The sequence below is a fragment of the Tauraco erythrolophus genome, chromosome 5, assembly GCF_009769465.1.
Source record: "Tauraco erythrolophus isolate bTauEry1 chromosome 5, bTauEry1.pri, whole genome shotgun sequence".
Classification (NCBI taxonomy): domain Eukaryota; kingdom Metazoa; phylum Chordata; class Aves; order Musophagiformes; family Musophagidae; genus Tauraco; species Tauraco erythrolophus.
The window spans coordinates 43,484,153-43,507,829 of NC_141469.1; the positions used below are offsets into that span (position 1 = coordinate 43,484,153).

Here is a 23,677-nt window from a genome sequence, read left to right on the forward strand (position 1 = left end):
GACCAATAATCGCCTTTGGACACATAGTTTTGTTGCTAACCTTTGAACTGAAAGGATCAAGTTCAGATCTGGTTACCTGCATTGGGACGGGAAGGAAGAGAGGAGAGAGAGAGCGAGAGAGAGGGACTGCAATCTCATTTGTGAATCGCTCTCAGTGCTGCAGCTCCAGATTGCTCTAACACATGCAGTGCAAATGCAGGTAAGGCACACACACAAACTGCGGATGCAAAAACAAACTTGGGACTGTTGTGTGTGTATGCTCCTATCTACAGCCTTGCAAATTCTGGGCAAACGGCTTCTGCAGTTTTTGTATCGTTGCTTTGTGACTAATGACCTTGCGCAGAGTTGTTAAAAAAAAATCCTCTCCGGAGAAAGAGCTGAACATTTTAGGCGATCTCTGAAGATGGATTTGGGTGCTTTTCTGCCAACCAAAGGGGATATTCTGTGGACTGCTCTGTAATACACGGGGTTCTTCTCCTGTCGACTGTGCAGCTACCGACATTATTGGGATTTTTATTTTTTCTTTACCTTTATTTTTTTTTTTTTTAAAGAACTGCCCATTGCTAAGAGGATTTGGAGTTTTCCCGGACACAAGCCCTTTGAATAAAGCGAATCACATTTTTTTTTCTCCTGTGTGTGCAGAGACGGGGAAGAATAAAGCTAATGCCCTGGTCGTAAACGGCTGAGAGAGAGAGAGAGAGAGAGAGAGAAAGAAGAGAGAGAGTGTGTGAATTGTAGTTAACTCTAGTGTCGAAGAAGACGACCTGGGGGGCTTCGAATCGCACAGTGCTGCTCCTGCTTTTATTGCAAACCTTGCAAAGTGATTACAGTAAAATCAGAGAGGAGGAGGAGAAGGGGGAGGAGGAGGAAAATCCCATCCTATCTACCGAGATGAATCTTTAAAAAGCAAAATACACTGTCCCGTGAACTGTAAGTATATCGCAACTGGAAGGCAGGGAGAGCAGCAGAGGAGCCAGCAGCAGGGTTTTGACCACCAATTGCACCAGCCATGAGACAATAAGTTTCCAGGAACAGAAGGATTTTTAAATTGATCACTCAGCCGTTCTGTTGGCTTATTAGGGGAGTTTATTGGGGGGCAGGTGGGAGTGAAAGGAGGGGGGGGGGGAGTCGGTGCGAGGAAAATGAGGAAGATGCGGACTCTCTTCGGCTTTGTGCATTGCTGCTGCTGCTGCTGCTTCTTGCTCCTCCTGCCTCCTCCGCTCTGGGTCAGCCTGGCAGCGGCCAAGCAGCTCCTGAGGTACCGGCTGGCCGAGGAGGGACCCGCCGACATCCGCATCGGCAACGTGGCTTCCGACCTGGGAATCGTGACGGGCTCCGGAGAGGTGACATTCAGCCTGGAATCGGGCTCTGACTATCTCAAGATCGATAACATGACCGGGGAGCTGAGCACCACGGAGCGGCGCATCGACCGCGAGAAGCTGCCGCAGTGCCAGATGATCTTCGACGAGAACGAGTGCTTCCTGGACTTTGAGGTGTCGGTCATTGGCCCCTCGCAGAGCTGGGTGGACCTGTTCGAGGGCCGGGTCATCATCCTGGACATCAACGACAACACCCCCACCTTCCCTTCCCCTGTCCTCACGCTCACGGTGGAGGAGAACCGGCCCGTCGGGACCCTCTACCTGCTCCCCACCGCCACCGACAGGGACTTCGGCCGCAACGGCATCGAGCGCTACGAACTGCTGCAGGAGCCCGGCGGGGACGGCGGCCGCCGCGCTCCCGGCGGCGGCGGCGGGGGGGGCTCGGCCTCGGCGGCCTCCGACAGCGCCCTCTACCCCGGCGGCAGCAAGCGGCGGCAGGAGGCGGAGGCGGCGGCCCGCAGCAGCGTCTTCGAGCTGCAGGTGGCCGACACCCTCGACGGGGAGAAGCAGCCGCAGCTGATCGTCAAGGGGGCACTGGATCGGGAGCAGCGCGACTCCTACGAGCTCAGCCTCCGCGTGCGGGACGGCGGCGACCCGGCGCGGTCCTCGCAGGCTATCCTGAGGGTGCTGATCACCGACGTGAACGACAACAGCCCCCGCTTCGAGAAGAGCGTCTACGAGGCAGACCTGGCAGAGAACAGCAGCCCCGGGACTCCCATCCTGCAGCTGCGAGCCGCCGACCTGGACGTGGGGGTGAACGGACAGATCGAGTATGTCTTCGGGGCGGCCACCGAGTCTGTCAGGCGCCTGCTGCGGCTGGACGAGACCTCGGGGTGGCTCAGCGTCTTGCACCGCATCGACCGGGAGGAGGTGAACCAGCTTCGCTTCACCGTCATGGCCCGGGATCGGGGTCAGCCCCCCAAGACAGACAAGGCTACAGTCGTGCTGAACATCCGTGACGAGAACGACAACGTGCCCACCATTGACATCCGGAAAATCGGGCGTATCCCACTTCGGGACGGGGTCGCCAGTGTGGCCGAGGACGTGCTGGTGGATACTCCCATCGCCCTGGTGCAGGTGTCGGACCGGGATCAAGGTGAAAACGGCGTGGTGACTTGCACCGTGGTGGGCGACGTGCCCTTCCAGCTCAAGCCGGCCAGCGAGGGTGAAGGGGAGCCACAGAACAAGCGCAAGTATTTCCTCCACACCTCAGCCCCCCTGGACTACGAGGCTGTCCGCGACTACAACGTGGTGATTGTGGCTGTGGACTCGGGCAGCCCCAGCTTGTCCAGCAACAACTCCTTGCTGGTGCGGGTCGGCGACACGAATGACAACCCTCCTGTGTTTAGCCAGGCTGTGCTGGAGGTCTCCTTCCCGGAGAACAACTTGCCCGGTGAGAGGGTGGCCACAGTGGTCGCCACGGATGCAGACAGTGGCAAGAATGCCGAGATCACCTACTCCCTAGAGGCCTCACCTCTCTCCTCAGACGCACCTGGCGGCATCTTCAGCATTGACCCTGACTCTGGGGATGTGTCGGTGCAGGCCGTGCTGGACCGTGAGCAACGTGACACCTACGAGTTCCAGGTGACAGCCCGGGACAAGGGCGTGCCATCGCTGCAGGGCTCCACCACGGTGGTGGTGCGGGTGGCGGACCGCAACGACAACGAGCCACGCTTTATGCAGGATGTGTTCACTTTCTACGTGAAGGAGAACCTGCAGCCCAACAGCCCTGTGGGCATGGTAACTGTGATGGACTTCGACAAGGGCCGCAACGCTGAGCTCAGCCTTTCCATCCAGCCCAGTGACCACGACCAGACAGCCAGCATCTTCTCCATTGAGAACGACACCGGAACCATTTTCTCCACTGTCTCTTTTGACAGGGAGCAGCAGACCAGCTACACTTTTAAGGTGAAGGCAGTGGATGGAGGTGAGCCACCGCGCTCAGCCACTGCCACCGTGTCCCTTTTCGTGATGGATGAGAACGACAATGCACCCACAGTCACCTTCCCCAGCAACAGCTCCTACACAGTGCTGCCGCCCTCCAGCAATATGCGCACTGTAGTGGCCACAGTGGTCGCTACCGATGCCGACACTGGTCTCAATGCTGACCTCAACTACAGCATTGTTGGGGGCAACCCCTTCAAACTCTTCGAGATTGATCCGGCCAGTGGCGTGGTGTCGCTGGTGGGCAAGCTGGCCCCCAAGCACTATGGCCTGCACCGCCTCGTGGTGCAGGTGAATGATAGTGGGCAGCCACCCCAGTCCACCACAGCCCTACTTCATGTCTTTGTCAATGAAAGCCTGTCTAATGCCACCGTGGTGGAGAGCCAGGTGGCCCGTAGCCTCCACACACCCTTAGCCCAGGACATCGCCGGCGACCCCAGCTACGAGCTGAGCAAGCAGCGGCTGAGCATAGTCATTGGCGTGGTGGCTGGCATCATGACTGTCATCCTTCTCATCTTGGTGGTAGTCATGGCCCGCTACTGCCGCTCCAAGGGCAAACATGGCTACGAGGCCGGCAAGAAGGACCACGAGGATTTCTTCACCCCGCAGCAGCATGACAAGGCCAAGAAGCCAAAGAAGGACAAGAAAGGCAAGAAGGGCAAGCAGCCCCTCTACAGCAGCATCGTCACCGTCGAGGCTTCCAAGCCCAACGGGCAGCGCTACGACAGCGTCAACGAGAAGCTCTCGGACAGCCCCGGTATGGGGCGGTACCGCTCGGTCAACGGTGGCCCGGGCAGCCCCGACCTGGCCAGGCACTACAAGTCGAGCTCACCGCTGCCCACCGTCCAGCTACACCCACAGTCCCCCACCGCCGGCAAAAAGCATCAGGCCGTGCAGGACCTGCCCCCGGCCAACACCTTCGTGGGCGCCGGCGACAACATATCCATCGGGTCGGACCACTGCTCCGAGTACAGCTGCCAGGCCAGCAGCAAGTACAGCAAGCAGGTAAGAGCGCTGCGCCCCGCGCACCCCCTCTCCTCCGCGCACCCCCTCCCCACACACACACACCGGGGGAGGGAGCGGCGGTGCCCGTCTGCCCCCGCTTCCCACGCCGGCACCAGCAGACACGACCGTCAGGTGCAATGACCCGTTCAGGCTGGTATCTCCCCCTCCCTTCCCCCGCAAGCAGTCAGGTGCCCGGACCAACACACAGCACGCAGGAAAGAAAGTCAGAGATCTTTACTACTATTGTTATTATTTTTAAATTCCCTCCGCTTTTCAGCCCCGGCAGCCCAGCAGCCCGTCCGTGCAGCCGCACCGACGGGAGCGCCGGCGCGATCCCGCTACAGAGGCGGCGGGCGCGGCGCTCCCCCCCTCCCTCGCCACAGGCGCAGCGGCAACCGGTCGCGGGGGCGGGGGGCGAGCCGAGCACTCGGTCGCCAGCTCAGCGAGCGAGCTGTAGAGCAACCTCAGATGCCTCTGTCAGCCGCCTGCCCGCAGGCCAGTCCCGGCGTTTGGGGCGGGGTGGTGTCAGGATCCCCCCCCGGCCCCGCACCCGGCGGAGCCGCGGTCCCCCGCCCGCCCCGCGGTCCTGCCGCCCCCACGCCCCCGCCCTCAGCGGCCGAAGCCGCTCGCAGCGGCGCTTCCCTTGCCGCAGCACTTTCCCAGCCTTGGAGACGGTGAGCTCCGGCCGAGGAGGAAAGTTTCGCCTCGGTAGCCAGGCGTTTTGGGGAAAGGGGGTCGCTGCCTGCCTGACCCCTCCTAAAGCTGTGGGTGAGAGTAGATTTGCAGCCGCCGCGCTGAGGCGTTAATGGCTGTAATTAACAGGTTGTTCATTAGGACCAAAATGCTTAATCTACAAAGCCTGTCTGAGGTCTGATTTACACCACAGAGATCGCGCTCATTGCAGCAGTTGCTCTGAAGACACATAAACGTTAGTGAGCTCAGAATCGCGCGCCAGTGTGTTTTCCTTGCCTCCCCCTCCCCCTCCCCTGTGTATCACATGAAATTCATTCATTCAAGCTGAAAGGCCCTAATTTGCCAGCCCAGCTGCTGCAGAGCTCTGTCTGGAGAGAGCGTGACTGCCGTGAGACCTCTGGGAGCGAGGTGTCCCTTCGGGGGTGCCTCTGATCTCGGCTGTGGGGGCGGAGGTCGGCTCAGTGCAGGTCCGATAGCCGAAAATTGGTGATGGTCGGGACTTCTTTACAGTCCTTGAAATAAAATAGGGATAGCACAGAGGGGAATCAAGCTCCGAAGTGAAAGCGTCTGTTTTGTTTATTTTATAAGACACGTATGTAGCCTGAACAGAGGTCACTTTTCTTTGGGAGAGTACTTTTTGGGTGATAGCAACATGAGATACTTAACACCTGGTCATTTCCATTACATCTTTCCATGTAAGATAATATTCTGAATGTTTCCTCAGCGACAGTGCATGTTACACAAGAATCTAGAGATAAATGAATGCTGATTCATGTAAATATAGAGCCAAGTTTGGAACAGGGAAATTCTGATTAGTTTGACAAAAAATGCTTTATTTTCAACTTATTAACATGCAAATATGGTACACTATGACTTTTTTTATACTTTGAAACGTCTGCTAGTCTCCTACAATTGAAGTTTTACAATTTGATGCCAGAATTTGCATTCTGCTCAGAAAGACTTAAAATACTGTAGAAGAAAATTAATTGTATGAGCCACTCAGTCTTCCAGATCACCAAAAAAAGTGTGATTGATGTGCTATCTGCCAGCATTTTTCTGTATGTTGTTTTGCAAGTGATACAGAACGTTTGACACAGTAGTTTCTGGGTGATACATGTCATTAACTCTCTCCTGGAGAGTACATTACAATTTCAGTTTGAAAATAGTCTGTATAAAATACAAAGTACTAAGAAAGTTCCTAAGCTTTCATCTACTAGGGTTTATTAAGCACATAGTAGATTATACCATTTTAGTGAACAGTGGAATAATAAAGTGGCAGTGGAACATATGCTAATCAGATACTACTTTCTTGCTGCTGCAATTCATCTAAACATATGAATTATAAACTGTATAGAAGTGTAATTTATTTTCGGTGTAAAAGAATGACTTGCCTGCTAAGTGTAGGAATGGGAAAGGATAACACCTTACAAATGACTATTTTGCTTGCTAAAAAAACTTGTTTAAGATTATATTACAGAAATATGCTTTGAATTACTTCACATTTTTCAGGATACATTTTGATATACAATACATTAGAAGACTTCTTAGTAGATGAAAATGGCTTTATTACACTTTTACTTGCAACAATCAAACAGAAAGAAGAACACGTTGAGTTGCTCTGTTATTTATCTAGTTTGTTACAAAACCAGTTTCTCAGTGTCGATAGTTTTCCTGTGCTAAGTACTTAGTTTGTAGTGAAGGTTAGTTTACCTGACTAGTTCATAGCCCATATTCTAATGCTTTGTCTTTTTATTTTTAAATATAGAAAGTATTTGCACACTTGTAAAGCATGTATGTAAGTTAAGGAAAGTGTCCAAGAAAACACTAAAGGTAGCGCTAAATAACAAACTTTATGCGAGAAAATATCAGGCACAAAACTTCTGTTACCACTTTCCTATGGGTACTTGTCAGCTTGTTGCTGAGTAACATTTATATAGTTTATTCACGCTTTTGCATAATAGTGGGGATATTAAGATTTATTTGCATAAACAATATGTAGACTTTTCACATCTCCAACACTGACAGTGAAGCATTTCTCAGTTTATCAGGCAAAACACATGAGGGTTTTTAACACCCAAAGCACGTGGAGCTCTTGTTCAGCACGTTGGTTAGAGAGAAATGTGAAGCAGTTGCAGATACAGGGTTCTGATGTGGTGTATATCAGGTTGTTTCCCAGTTCAGCTGTACATATGATATAGAATCAGTGGCCAACCAGTGAAATATTGACGTGACCATGATAGGGAGACTAGTTGAAATCTCTAAGGCTGCCTTTATTTACTCATTGGCAGCTCCCTTTGTTCTAAGGAGACATTAGAAGGTGTATAAAGTTTTAGAGCAAATAAGTGGGCACAGCAGAACGAACCTGCTCTAAGTTACTGGAGACGAGAGCAACACTAGTTTACCATTAGTGTAATTAGAATTGGAAATTGATACTTTTGTGTACCTACAATATAGCAGTTGGGCAGTAAAGTCTCTACTTACGTGACCGACTGGTGTACCCCCAGTGAATACAAGTTGTTTTCATTATGATTATTTGATACTTCCTTTTCAAGGTAATGCATTGAATTTCTTTTATTAGTTCCCAAATACATCTTCTTTGATACAGCACTGTATAAGAGAACTTCAGTTGAGAAAACTACAAACAATTCGTAACTCTTCTCCTTCTTGACATCAGGTGTTTATTATATAAAGTTTAAAATTAAATTCTGTATTCGTAAGACTTCTGACATTTGACCGTCACTTTTTTAGATCTTTAACAAGTTTGACTCCTATTCTTGTTTTACTTAACCTCCCATTTACCAATTCTCTCCTGTTGAGTAAAGCACTAACTTACCTACTTAACGGCAATCAAATGCTTAAATGACTTTGTATTCCATAGGTCTTAATCACTTGCCAAAAGTTAAAGCTGTACAGAAGTGTTTTGCTGAATAGGGATGAGTTTAAGCAAGTGATTTTCTGAATCACAGATTCAAAATCTGAACCCTCCAGGTGCTGCATATTGCCTGTGAGGAGCCTGGATACTACTAACCTCCAGCAAAGACAGCCAAAGATAAGGAAAGCTCAGTGCTTAAGAGGAGTCACTTAGCAGCTTGGAGGTTTTCATCCTTAATCATAATTCTAATAATAGATTTTAACTGTAAATAATTGTTTATTTTCTCATGTTACTTACAGATGTATCTTTATAACATATGCTGTTTTTTTCCACTTTGTTTCATAGTGCAAAATAGCGGCATATGAGCAGGTTTATTTCACGGAAACTTTTAATCATGAATATGAGATCAGCATTTTAACAACTACTGTTTGAAGAACAGGCCTTTTAAACCCTGTTTATGTGTTTACAATTTTTGGTCATCATATTCTCTTGGTTTCTTTTGTACTTGCTCTGCTCGACAAACAATAGTTACTGACTGCTTAAAACACTGCAGTAGAGCTGGTGTTAGTTTTGGGGGTGGGCTTTTTTTTTTTTTTTTTTTTTTTTTTTTTTTAAGGGATATTGATCACCATTGGTAGAATTAGCAGAACCAGCACAGGAATTTCTGAGCAGCATTATTTCTTTGCTTGAGGTACTGGCATCCTGGCCAGTTCTGTAATCCTTTATGAATTATCCCTATGCCTTTTCTCATTGGAAATGTACTGTTTAGTGAGGAAAAATGTTTATCATACCAGTGCTGATACACTAGCCCAAACTAGATGCATTTCCTGTAAAGTCTTATTTCCATGCAAGTGAAATATGTAGAAATTAATTTCTGAAAAAAATTCTTTGTACGGTAGCCAGTTAATTTGTTTCATAACCTTTCAAAGATTAATCAGTCTGTTGCAATGTAGAAGCATTTTGACTAGTTGGTTATCATGTGCGTGAATCGTACCTATAAAATAAATGAGTCAATTTCCTCATAAATATGCACATATAGCCAGCAGTCTTAATAGGACCCAAAATTCACCCATTAAGGGGGCAATCAGTTTAACAATGCAGGAAAGCGTCATCTTTTTTCTTGCTTGTGTACAGACACACATACACACAGCGGCTTATCTCAAAGACTGCTTTTTATAATCACAAACTTAACTCTCAAGGATAAAGTTTTTCACAACTTTCAGCTGAGCAAATGTTGTACAGTATAATTTTAAAAATAGCAATGTTATGGTAGCACTAAGTGCGATGGAAAAAAAAAAGGGAACACTGTCATTAAGTATAAACATCTCTACTGGCAACTTCTTTCATACATTTAACTTTAATACTGTTTGGTTCAAAGTGTACAGAAGTATATTTCAATTTTCTGCTTTAAATTTTGCATTCTATTAAATACTTTACTGTTAGTTTTCAAAAGTGATCCACATTTGACCTTCAATAACAAATTATGATGAAAGAGGGGCTAATTAAACATGAAATAGATGGATTGTTGATGCTTTAATTATCTTTATTTAACACAAAGTGTTCCACTGACAAGCGCAGCCTTTATTTTTTCCCCTTCAGTAAAATCATCTTCTACAGTGCACAAATGACTAAGTTACAACTGAATCATTCTGCACTCCCAGGAGATGTACAGAGCCAAAAGGGACAGGATCTGAGTAAAGGAGGATTCATGCTCTGAATAAGTAAAGAACTGTACTATTAGAGGCCAGGGGTAGCAAGAAACATCTTTAAAAGAATAAAATCTGATTTATCAACTCAGACAGCTCTCTGGCGTTGTACATACCGATATGAACCTGGGTTATAGGTACGGTTAGCAGTCTGACTATTGCTGGGTCAGTCTTTGTACAGTAGCAGTGTATTTCTGAGTGTGTGTCTTCATCTTTCTCTTTCCTCTGGTGTTTTGTTTTTTTTTTTTTTAATGTTTAGTCGCCTCGTTTTCTAGTATTTGTGATATTTGCTAGTTTGACAAACTGTCAGCTGTGTTTCAGAGAAATACCTGTCCTGCAGCTTCAGGCATAATTTTCCATTCAGGATTTTCTTTCAAAAATTTTAGAAAGTTTATGTAGTTAGTGATCAGCTGGGCTGCTTTGAGATGTCAAACTTATCAAATTGGTTTTACGTTAAAATAGAAATAAAAATCAACAGACTTTCGAAGTAGTTAGCACTGTACTTACGAGTCAATTTACTAAATCCTTTACAAGCACTGTGAACTCTTCACTATATTTGCTGAACGTTTTAGTGTTTAATTACTTATCTTAACAGGACACATAATTTTCATTTTCTTTGACTATATATTATATATTCAGGAAATATTGATACAGACATATAAGCAATTCAGTACAGTGTTTAGCAGGCTGGTTTTCTAAGTTTTCTAAGCAAGTTTGCTTCCAACAGATATTTAGAGACTGTTAAAGCTGCAAAACAAATTCCTTTTTTTTCAGTCTTAGGCTGCATGTAATACTTTCCATGTCATTTAATATGTTCTACATTTCTCTTTTTTTTCTTATTTATTGCATTTTTCTGTTGGTTTTATCTTATTGTGTGCTCAAGCAACACTATTTCTGCATTTTTCTCCCCTTATTTTTCTTTCCTAGAAGAGTAGATTTGTTGTTAGTCTGTTACCAGATTTTGGACTTTGCAAGTGTATACTATATATTCACTTTAATCAATATTTAAAAAAAAACCAACAACACGAAGTTACTATCCAGAATCAAAGAAAGTTTTTCATTATTATTATTTTTGTATATAAATTTGCATTATTTCAGTTTTTGAATCAAGATTGTAAAAAACCTGCAACATTCATAGGGATCTATGTCAAGTTTATTGACTGTACTATTTAATGACAAGTGTGTTGGAAATGTGGATAAATTGAATGTGCAATTCAAGTTACTCTACTGGTGTATGTGGCATGGCCCAGTAACAGTATAGGAGAACATTTAAAATACTCTTATTAAAAATATTTTAAATTATTTTCTTTCAGTTGATACCACAATACCCAGTCCTATTAAGCCTTGCTATCTTCCTGTCCTACTAAATGCATGTCACTAGGTAAATAGTAAAAATGAAATTCACCTATATTCCGTATCATTTCATGTTTTATCTTATTTGTACTGAGTTGAACAGTTCAAAATTTTTAAACCATTTAAAAATAATTTGTGAATCTAAAGTCTGAGTAAAACAGCAGACGAGATAAAATTATAGAGTTCCTTTGAGTTTTGACTTCTATGAAAAAAAATCTAAGGAGGGGGCAGAGAACATACACATATTATGAAAAAGCTATGACTGACTTACTGTCTTCCACGTACTTCACGCAACAGAGACTTCCCAAGATCACTTTTATTTTGCTGTTGTGGATGACAAAATACCACACTAATGCTGGAGTAACTATGGTTAGTTGGGGCATTTTAAATGTGATTTACAACAACAGAAGACTACAGAAGATTTCAAACTTCTTGATTTCTTATTTTAGTACAATTTTCTCTATAAATATTTACTGAGAGCAGGTCACGAACAGATGTCAATCTCAAAACGTGATTATAGAAAAGCACTAATTAGTCAAGTTCCTGAATGATGTCAGTGACATACGTTGGGAGTTGTTCAGCTGTGTGGAACTGTGCTTAACATGAGCCGTTTGCTCAGTCTTACGTGCCCATTTTCACTGACAAGAGTTGCGAAATTACAGTTAAGAGCAACTTTTGACTGTTTTCAAAAAATAGATAATAAGTTTGATATATAACTTATATGAGCAGTGTAGGTGATCCACTTCATTATTTTTTTTTTTTGTGGAAGGAGAAGATGGGAAAACTTAAGAGTAAAAATTTTGGTTTTCAGAAGTTTGAATGGAAATAATATTCTGGCCACAGTTAAAACTGAAAGGTATGTAAAAGTGATGTGCTTTCTTTTTTTTACTGTTTATATCAATCAAACAATCCTCTCATTTAAGTAACAGCTGTTTTGCAATCATTAGCTTGTAAAATGCTGCAGCATAACCCCAAAAGTATAGTTTAATTTTACTCAGTGGATCACAAATGACATAATTGTTAGAAGCTGAAGAAAAGCATTATGTTTGTCTTTCAAAACTTAATTTACCTTATGACCTACTGACAAGAGTAAGTATATTTTTTACAGGTAAACATTCTGTCAGATCAGATTTTGTTACAGATTTTGTGTTTTGAATCAAACATCCTAATGGCTGAGTTTATAATCCTTGAGTGAAAAAACTATGTTGTTGCAAGTAGTATTCTTGAAATATTAGGAAGCAATAACATTAATATTTATCAAAGTATTTGATAAAGGGCCTTTTATTATCTACAGATAATATAAAGTCAAATTATACATAATGTAAAGTCAATTTTTTTTAAGACTAGACACAAAGGTAGGTACTAGCTGGCATGCTGAAAATGAGTCACAGAATATGTGGTAGAACTAGAATACAGAAATACTGATTCCATCTGTGAAAAATTCAGAAAGAATTTTATCTTGCAGCCTTGTCTGAATCAATTCCTTTATGCTACCACATTGTAAGTAACAAAATATTTGTGACCTGATGGGATAAAAATTCCTGCATTACATGGTCCCATGATGATTATGAAGAATCCTCCATAAACTCCTTGAAAAGTATTTTCTTGACTGAAGTTGTGGCCAGGAAATATGTGTCTTTTGTGGTAAGTGGCGAATGTTTTCTCTGTAGTAGCACTTCTCGGAGAGAAGGTAGAGGGGATGCAATAATTTATTCTGTCTATCTATGTAGAGATGTCAAGGACTTTTCAGCCCTGGAGCAGTGTAAAATGTAAGAAGTAGCCTCTGCTTTCTTTGGATACCAAATCCATGTGAGGCAGAATTGCTTCAACACATTTTCAGAGACTTATCCTTGGGGAAAATATCCTTCATAAGGAGAATAGTTTTACAGGGATACAACTTGATGTAGAATTGCATTTCTGAGTTCAGTGTTATGCTGAAAAATGAACTGAAGGAAATTATGGAGATTGTCATGGTATTCCGGGTGTGATTCAGCTATCTAAGCATTTGCATCCCGGTGTCGCTTTAGATACGCTGAAGTTTCTGAGATATCTGCACAGAGCTGCACAAACAGGGTACATGACGCAAGACCTGGGTGTCTTCTGGGACACCCTTCTGTAGCTGCAGCTCAAGGCCAAACAAAAAAGCAATCACTAAATCCTTTGGATTGCTTAAAGAAACAATAATTAAAATAAAACTGAGCACTCTGTGAATGTAGTGTATTTGGGGAAGGTTGAAAATGATTTATCCAATGAGAACTTAAGCGCAATTTTCAAATGCGTGTGCCATGCACATGCCTATTAATAGAACGCGCATGTGCAGATCTGTGTTCATGTATATACTGATGTTAGGTTAACAAGTCATTTTTGAATTGGCACAAACGGTTTCTTTTTTCACAGAAACAATACTGGCAGCAGTTAGCTTAACTGAATTTCCATTGATCTTTCGATCTCTCAGACTGATGTTTATCTTATGTTAGGTGAAACTACAGGTAGTTCCACAAAAGTCAATCAAATTTAACTAATATCAATTTCTGTAAGTTAGATCAGGTGATATAATATTCAGAGACTGCTTTATATTAAAACAAAATAGACACAGAAGACCAGTTTATCAGTTTGGATGTTATGCATCAAATCTCCCATATTTAACTTATCAGGATGTATATATGTATAATTTTCAATATAATATGGTAGGTTTTCATCATGTATTACATCCAAATGTAAAATTGTCTTTGTAACAGGCTTTGGGAATGATGTGGTTTTAATGACACTTTAAAAAGTAAAATTTTAGTATTAAACTCATTATTACTCAAGCTAATGGTACAGCAAGAGTATATATGGCAAGCTACCTTTGTTCAGTTACCTGATAGGTCACGGTGTTTATTCATCGAGTTGTGTGTTACGCCTTGTAAGCATACTTATGAGAAAGACTTGGCCTGAAAATTCATATCCGCTTTATAAAGCAAAACTTTGTCTCTCGGATGAAATCTGGCCATTTACTCGGGTAAATCTGTTTAATTTATTTGGGAGTCCTTTTTTAAACACTGTGTTTAACAAGAGAAATTCCTTCAGTAGTTTGCAAGCTTTCTGAAGATGAAAGACAAGAAAGGAAATACAGATAATAAACTAACAACAAATTAAAGTATTAGTTACTTTACCTGGCCCCAGCATCTTCACAGTGATATTTTCAGTCTCTGTTTTACCACCTTGACTGTTCACAACTTTTGTGTCTGCTGGTTTAACATACATTTGGTGTCATTCTCCATCATGTCACTCTTGTTCTAAGTGAAGTTACATTGTCATAAAATTTGAGTAATGAAATGGTGAATCAGTTTCCTTATCTCCATTCATGTGTTCTAAATTGGTTATAATGATGTGCCTTGCGTGATAGCGAGAGAGGATATCCATCATTCTGTTCAATCAGAAAAATGCTATTTTCAATGAGCATGTAATTATGTTTCAGTTGCAGCACAAGTTTACAGAAGGACAGTAAATGATTTTTTTTTTTTGAGAGAAGTATTTGTTTCATTTTCAAGTAATGTTGTGAGTTCTTTTACAGAAGGGATAATTGCACTGGAAACTAGAAATCTCTACTTAGGACAGGTCACTACATGCTCAGCCACTGAACCTCAGCCCAGATCTTGGGTCAGATCTGTCATGTAGATTTAGAAAATTCATTCAGAAGGCTCCTCTGTCTATGTACTGATGTTTTTATTCTGCTTCCTGCAACTTAAGGGCCTGAATCTATTACTTTATTTTAATGGATTTTTTCTGAATATAAATAAAATTCTGCTATTTCTAGAGGAGGTGTTAATTCATATGACTAAAAGTGAAAACAATGGGCGTGAAATGGAGCAGTATCTGTTTTCTTGGTGGCTTTCATCTGTGAGTGTTTTTCCTAGAGATTACAGTGCATAGTCTGGACCATGTATTTTACCCAATCTATTACTATATACATATAAAATAGAATAGAATAACATATCTGAAATATCTAACAACAGTGCAGATGGGGCTAGTATTTTGTAGGAACGACAAAGAACTACCACGGAGGTGCAGTAGGTGTTTCACCAGATGTGGCTTTATGTAATGGGTGGGTTCATTCAGTAGGTTCAGACTTGACGCTGGCAGCTCCCTTGGGCAGGTACGGAACCAGTACAGGTTGGTGCAGCACAGTAACTCATCCTGTTTAAATTCTCCAAATCCATATGTGGAATTGTATTAAATTCCAAAAATTGCTGCTTGTGATGTTTTTATGTGCTTTTTTAACATGAGTTTAAAAAAAAATACACAAGAGCTATTTAGTTTAGAAGTGAAGGAAACTTGTGTAACTGTTCGCAAAACGGCAGTGCCTTTGCCGTTCTGTGTTTTGCAGAGATCACTGGCCGCTTATATAATTCATCCTGTTTTTTTTGTTCAACACCGCTTCTTTAAATATTTATTTACGAAGTGTTGCTAGCATTCTGGGTCTTTTTGGTTGTTCTTTAGTGCAGAGGAGAAGATAAGCAACAGTGTGAAAATCCTCTGTGCAGAATAAATTAAGAAGATTTTGTCTTCATTATATTGTGAAATATTTTATCACTTATGTGACATTCAAGGAGACTGGAGGATATTACATTCAATTGGCCCTTCAGACAATGCCGAACAAATTGAAAATTCATCTTGGACTTTCTAATACTGAATATTACTCCACCTTTCTAGGAACCTTGAATGCTAAATTTATATATTTTTTCTTCACTAGTTTGTAATTAAATATATAAAGTGACTGAACTCTTCAAATTATACAGTAACCTTCCTGGAGAATTAACATTACAGAAATATAAAAGGACTGGCTAAAGCGTCACTCTATCAAATGTTTCTGAAAGACTTTATGTATTTATAAGACTTCATGATCTACTATTGATGCAAATTACTGAGGATAAAAGAAAATCCATCTGTTATCAAAGAAAAAAAATAAATGAAATAAATCCAAGGATTTGAAAGACTTAGCGTTAAGGACTAAGAATTCATACTTTGTGATGGGTTTATAGTAATTGACAGTAGAAAAGGCTTCTTTTTAGCATTCACAATGTGGTGGGTTTTTTTTTTAATCGAAAGAAAATGACTTTGCCATAAAAGCTTCTCATGTAACATATCCTGTTTCATTTCATAATTTCATATTCTTCACTGAAATATCTCAATTAAAATATGACCTATACCATTTCATGTCGCTCTGAGCATTACTAGTTTTGTTATTATTACCCTTACATTTAATCAAATTGTCTGTAGCTAAATAAATAGCATTTCATCAAGAGCCGTTGGTTTTCAATCAGCTAGGAAACAGATTACTGGCATGAGGACAGATCTAAGGCTAGTGTCTCCGATCTGCAACTAATTGTGCGCTGATAACAGTACTGCCCACAGGCAAATCTTACTCGCTGTCCTGATCTATGATAGATTTTCTTGTACGTTAATATTAAATCAGATGGAGACATTTTGTAATACTGTTACAGTTTCTATCTTTAACCTTTCATTTTTAATTTGAAATATATACTGTTTGGGGGTACTCTCTCCGTGTATCATTTCTGAAAAGACATGAAGAAAAGAAAAATCTTAAGGAAAACATAACAGCCATGATTTTTAATTTAGTTTGTCCCCTTAACACGGTCACTTCTTTAGGAGATGAAGTACTGTTGATACTTAAATAAGTATTTACCTGTAAAATCACATATTCTACTGCTTGGCTCAAGAGGGGAGAGGAACGTGTCTGACAAATTGGAGGAGGAAGTGGTGCTTCACTCTGTCACGGTGTGCGGGCTAGCTGTTGTGAGTGTGTGTCCCAGACTACTCTCTGCATCAGTTGCAGACCACATACTAACCATATACCATAAATGCAGATTACTGCATTAAGACACTATAAGCATTCACATTTTTCCAGTGTGAAGATGATGAGGGTGACTACTGGTGTACGTAGGAGCCCCTGTACTGTACCAAGACTCCAGCATTTCAGGCCCTTCACCAATGCAGAACACGCTGTAAGAGCTGCTTTTAAACAAGGGATACATAGAGGGTAGAATAACACATAGTATAGTCAGTACATCATAGTGCCCTGAAAGAAAGCTGTCTTCTGGTCTGCGTACATCATTCTTGTGAAACGATTCCAACAGTTTGAAATCTGTTTTTTCACCTTGCTAGTTATGCAAACAGCTCTTAACTTTTTCACTAAAGCAAGTGGGAATTGTTCACTGTCACAAATAATAACAAGAATACCCGATCTGCACAGCATGAAAGTGATAAAAACACATGCTTATGAGTGCTTGAGATTTCACAGCTATTAATTTTGAACCTTCTGATTGCAGTTCTGTTTTACAAGAGCGGATGCTGTTAGGGCAGCAGTACACTGTGACAGTGAAAGATGATGACAACATGCATTTATCATTATAAGCTTGATAAATTCAATGTAAGACGTGGTCAGAAAATGCCCCTAAACTGGAAGACAGAAAATGCATCTTGTCTTTACTGAAAATTGAACATTTTTTTATTACTGCTAATAATCTTTAGTACTGATTTAATACTAACATTAATATGTTTGAGAAGGTTTCTTTCTGCATAAGTGCATAATGAAATGTACAGCTCTTATCAATATTAGCAAATTCCTTAACATGTACACTGAGGGACACTAGGAGTTTATGTGCAGAGTGCTATTGTATATACAGCATGCATTCACATACAGAAAGGTCCTTTGTAAAAGGTCAACAAATACTATAGCATGTTTGGGACTAAAAAAGGTCAGGACTCCTCAAGCTTTGAAGAAAGTTTTAAAAATGTTTTAAAGGCACCTTAGCATTTAAAGTCTAAATTACAAGTTTTGCCTAAAAGTATACTCCCCAGCTACTACTACTTAAATAAAAATGTGCTAGATCATGTCTTCCATTTTAAAATTGCAGTATTCACAACGTGATAGGAGGGTTTCAAATCAGAAACTCCAATTTTACTTTATGGGTAGAAACAGAAATTTCAGTAATAATTAGGCATCATTCTGAAGCTGTGTACTGTAAGACAGTGGGACACAAAGAATCTGTATGCTGAATCTATAGTTTTTCTGATCAAATTTCACAGCTATAACAGAGAAAAGATATCCTATGGTATACAGTAGAAAAAAACCTGAATAAGGGAAGCGATTGAGTAAGAACACATCTACAAGTGTTAGTACTTCTTTTTTTACTTATCTTTATTGTTCTAGGGGAGCCATCTCCAGCCTTTCTAAAATCCTCACTGAGCTGGTATTTTTTTTTCACATTTTCGGAATAACATCAAAGCCATGCTAATCTGGACCAAGGGCATGTCTCAGAGTCCTGGAATCTCTGAAGAACACATTTCTCTCTCTTTCCTATTTTTGGTATAACAGAGATTCACCTCAAACTTCTAAAAAACATATAGAGATGACAGTTTATTAATTTACAAGGCAGATGTTATAGGTTGCAATCAACAGTTTACAGTTCATCATGAGATTAATAAGAAGGAATGGCAGATCCAAGATCCATGCTGTCAATGAATGTCTAGCTCAATAGCTGGGCATTTTGGCTGTTGACTGCAGTAAGTTTCTGATAGGTTGTAATGTGTGTCCCATATTTAAGGCATTGTCAGCTTCTAATGTGGAGGAGGAAAAGGAACAATCTCATGAGAAAAGGAAATCTAGCTTGTAGTAAGTACATCTTTCTGCCTACCCCTTTTTTTCTGTAGTGGAAAACTGCAGATATTTGTTTTGTCTCCCAAAGGAAAGGCCTAGCATTTAAGCAAGACTTTTCTCATAGAGAAAAGGAGAACAGTTAAGAGTTCTACTTTTTCTTTTTTTCTTTCTTTGTTTCTTTCTTTACTCCCTAGAATTTTCTTTGGAACGCAGAAAGAAGAGCTATTTTTTAATCATTCCAGTATTCTAGTTTCTGGCAAAGTCTTTTATTAAATAATTGAAAAAATGTTTTGGGATAACTTTGTCAAGTAAAATTGATGGTCTCAACCTTCCTCTTCCTTTTCGTCAAAAGCAATGCACATTTAAGACACCGGGGAATGTAGATAGGAAAGCTGCATCTTTCTGTGCTTTTAGGATTGCTTACTTTTTTTTTCTATGCTATTATTTGGAATGATTTTGAAGGGACTCTTACATGAAGCATAGGCTAGCTAACTAATACAAAGAAATAGAGGAATAAACCAAAGAGAATCTGTGATGGAAACAATTGATTCCAAAATTTTTTCTTCCCGGTTTTTGTTTTATTTATATATAAAGTTTCTGAAGAAATAAATTAATCTGGTGAACCTTAATATAATCACTTATATGTTGGCTTTATAAAGAGCTGTTTTGAGAGCCAAAGAAAGTAAATTGTTAAATTTACTTTAAATTGTTATTGTTATTGTAACGATTGTAGTCATTAAAGTGTAAAGTAAACTGTTAAATTGTTTGGTTTTTTGAAGGGAGAGCTTTTCTTGAGGAGACAGTAGAATATGTGTAGTGACATATATGGGAATTTTACTCACATATACAGTACCTTGGAGTCCCATAGTATCTCTATTCTAATGCCAGTTATTGTGCTCTGAGTTTTTAGTCTTACCTTCCCAGTGGCAGTGTGAAGATTTCTAAATTATCATTTAAAACTCTGTCCTTCCCACCGAAACAGTTTATTTTTCTCATACAGTATGACTCAGATACTACTGTGCACTAAGGGGTCAAATGTCAAGAAAATATGGAGACTGAATATTATTTAACTGTTGTTCTTTCTGCTGTATTGCAGCAAGTGTTGGAGATGTGCTATTAGTTTCTTATTGATGGTGTTTTGTGGTTTCATGATTTTTTTTTTTGTTTTGTTTTTAAATAATTAACTTCTGCCATAAAACCTTAAATATTTTAAGGTCTGTGCATATATGGCAAAAGGTAATACAGTGAAGACAGGAAATATCTTAATTTACAGAATTTCCCTTTCCCTTAGAGTAGCAGTATGTCCGTATGATATTTTGGACACTTTTTTCCAAAAGAGGGATCTTTTTTCTATTGCAATAATGAGAAAAAACAAACCAATCAAAAAAACCACTTTCCCCAAATCAAGCTGATTTCTGTTTCCGTGAATACACATACCAAGGTAAATTCACAATCAATATGACAAAGACCTATAGCTGACCTATAGCTGTAAACAGGGGAAATGTCAGTCTTATGACTAATCCTCTGCTTTTCATGAAACCTTTTCTTTCCAAAAGAGGCTTAAATATTTTGAGCACAAATGAAATAGTGCCCATCTTCTCTACTCTTCCATAATTCAAGAGCTGGGAAGCCTGATTTGCGAGAAGCTTATTCTGTGACTTTGTGTGTAATTGACAGTGAAGGGGGAAAATGAGGCAATGTCATGCCTTTGCTAGCTCTTTTTAAAGGAAAAAATATACTTACTCATTAACAATCCAAGCTATGAACAGATGTATGGTTTACAGCACAGCCTAGGAGGGGCTTAAGAGAGTTCAAGGGTTTATCCCATAACCTTAAAGGGGACTAAGAGAATTTAAAAGAAAGATATTGAAACTGGAAAATTCTGGGTAAACATTTACCTGTCTTTTGACAGTTCATCATCAAATTATGTATTGACATTTTGCAGGCACAGAAAGAAAAGAAAGGTACAGACAAAGGAATAGAAACACACTGATGACCTATTGTTAGAATCATAGAATGGTTAGGGTTGGAAGGGACCTTAAAGATCATCTAGTTCCAACCCCCCTGCCATGGGCAGAGAAATCCTCCACTACACCAGGTTGCCCAAAGCCTCATCTAACCTGGCCTTGAACACTTGCAGGGATGGGGCAGCCACAACTTCTCTGGGCAACCTGTTCCACTGCCTCACCACCCTCAATGTAAAAAATTTCTTCCTTATATCTAATCTAAATCTACTCTTTCAGTTTAAATCCATTGCCCCTTGTCCTATCACTACATGCCCTTGTAAAAAGTCCCTCTCCAGCTTTCCTGTAGGCCCCCTTTAGGTACTAGAAAGCTGCTATAAGATCACCCCAGAGCCTTCTCTTCTCCAGGCTGAACAGCCCCAACTCTCTCAGCCTGCCTTCATAGCAGAGGTGCTCCAGCCCTCGAATCATCTTCGTGGCCCTCCTCTGGACTCGCTCCAGTAGCTCCATGTCCTTCTTATGTTGGGGACTCCAGAGCTGAACACAGTATTCCAGGTGGGGTCTCACGAGAGCTGAGTAGAGGGGCAGAATCACTTCCCTCGACCTGCTGGCCACGCTTCTTTTGATACAGCCCAGGATACGATTTGCTTTCTGGGCTGCCAGCGCACATTGCCGGCTCATGTTGAGCTTCTAAGAGTTTAAGAGTTAGAGTTTAAGCAGAATAAAAGATTAATGTCTAAAGCACAGAGGTAATAAAAATAATTTCAAACTACTATCCACAGTGCATAGTTTCCAGTGATACAATTTAGTTCATTACTTGACTGCATTATGTAGTTCTGTATGATGCAGTATTATTATAGTCTCCATGTGTCCTGATATTAAACTTGTTAAAGTCTTAGACTAGTTCTAAACAGTAGATTTTTCATGATGACCTGCAAATGAATCCATTAATACATTTTAAAAATAATGAAATCACAACAAAGTGTGGGGTTTTTTTTCAAGTGTTTTTTTTTTGGGATGTGGGTTTTTGTGGTTGTTTTTTTTGTTTTTTTTTTTTTTTTAAATCGAAAGGTAGTGAGGGAAGGATCCATGTGAGAAAGAATCTGTTTGAGAAATACAGGACCTTGTTAACAGGATGCTCTCATTAGTGTCCTTTAACATAGGTTCAGATCTGTCTTATTTTAGACATGCTCTCAATGTCACACTTTTGGTTTCTTGTCCATAAGAAATGGATAGTAGCATTTTTTTGTTTTGCGGAGATGTTACGAGTTTGGACAGAGGTCAGTAATGGAACCAGTGTTCTTGCTGAGTGCAGAATTTTGTCCACACCCTAGATTCTAGACTGCAAGTTGGGGTCCAAGTGCTGTGAGAGTCAGATTCCCTTATGTGGTTGTGCTGTCATACATCCTGAGGGAAGTGCAAGCAAGGACAGATAGTAAAGTTACTATGTATAGCTTTTAGAAATGTTAGGGTGCTTTTTGTAAGACAGTTTAAAGTGACTCTGATGAGATGATGTATCTTATGCATGTTTATAGAGATGACTTACAATACAGTAGTGTATGAAGTGTAACGGATTTCAGCATCTTAACAGAGTTCAAGTTTGGTTCTCTTGTGAACATGGTGGCTGTTATTAAATTTCTTACATGTTTTCCTCGTGTTTAGTATATAAAAATGAAGTGCCTGTTTACTGATTTGTGTTGAGAGTAGGATAATAGATCTCTACATTCTCTGACATTCTCAGTCTGTATTTCATTATTAAAATAGAATAGATGTTTCAGCCTAATATTAGAGCACAGTGGTCTTATTTAGCACTAGTAAAGTAAGCTTAACACATCAACTGTACAGGGATAAGGTTTTAAAAAGTTCCCTGTACCAGTCTAACTCTGTGTTCCCTGCAAAGATTTAATTAACTGGGATAGAATTATGCTTAACTTATTTGTATATTAGATCCCTATATGTGCATTAGGTTGAGTTCTCAAGGTAAGAATGATGTACAAATGCCAATTTTAGTGAAGAATTGTATTTTTTAAAGTTTGTTACTCTAAGGCGTAGTTTGGCCCTTAGGCCAGTTCTACCTCAGCTTGCTTGTCATGTAGCACAAGTTACTTATCTAGGGCCACTTCAAAAGTAGAGGGATAGATACCTTCAGAAGTCAAGCTATTCCATCTACTTCAGGTATGTGCTGTCTCCTGGACATCTCTTTCCATTGGTCACAGAAGAGTAGCTTAGGTGACTTCTAAGTCACTGAATTAGGAAGAGATTCCAGCTGCACTGTGATTTTTCAGAAGCAGACATCAGTTATGATTTTCCTGGGTGCGTGTTATATTTCATCTGTACAAATGACTGCAGACCTATAATAAAAAAAAAAATGGTATTTCTGTGCGATTTGACTGTTGGAGCATGGACAAGTGGACAAGTGTATTTGGTAGTGGCAGCAGGTGGTGGCAACAGAGAGAATAGGCCTGCTGAGGGATTGCGGCTCTGCGTCCTTCTGCCCACTCACCTGTTGGCTGCATATGCTTTCTGGAAACATGGGAAATGATTGGGGGAGTTGGGAAAGTAAGCAAAATGCAGGTGCTTTATAGATATTCTCTCCAGATACCAGGTTATATCATTATTTCTGAAAATGGTAATTAGCTCTTTACCATAGTTATTTTAAGTAAAAATTAACAATGATGGAAGTGAGCATTGATGTGATGTTGCCTGATACAAGAGGCTCTGAGATTGTCATCAGGATTTATACATGTTTTGCTTTCACTCAAGATTTGCTGATAGATTTGATGCTTTACTTTGTCCTCTTGCCCTAGGCAACCTTTATAGTGAGTAAACATCAGAGTTAATTTAAAAAAAGACTTGTAGTATTTATTACATATTATAAATAACATTGATGGATTTTGCTGTTTTTGTATTCAAGCCTAGAAACTGAGGAATATCAAACTGAGATACTAGAAAGTATTTATAACCTTCCTATTAACTAAGATAACATGCAGCAGCCACAACTTTTTTTAACTGTTTCATGTTTTGTCCTCTGTTTGGCATTTATCTAACAAATAAGTCTTATAGCCAAGTGAAAATACCAGGTAGATTAATTTTATGTG

The 23,677-nt window shown here is 40.8% G+C and overlaps 1 protein-coding gene across 1 annotated transcript in view; it reads left to right on the forward strand.

The window, feature by feature from the left end:
- The first annotated feature begins 1,142 nt into the window (after positions 1-1,142).
- Positions 1,143-23,677, forward strand: part of PCDH7 (protocadherin 7) — a 292,091-nt gene continuing 269,556 nt past the window's right edge. Inside the window, exon 1 of the mRNA XM_086612214.1 lies at positions 1,143-4,328. Coding sequence (XP_086468340.1) covers positions 1,143-4,328 — 3,186 coding nt within the window. The remainder of the gene's footprint in view (positions 4,329-23,677) is intronic.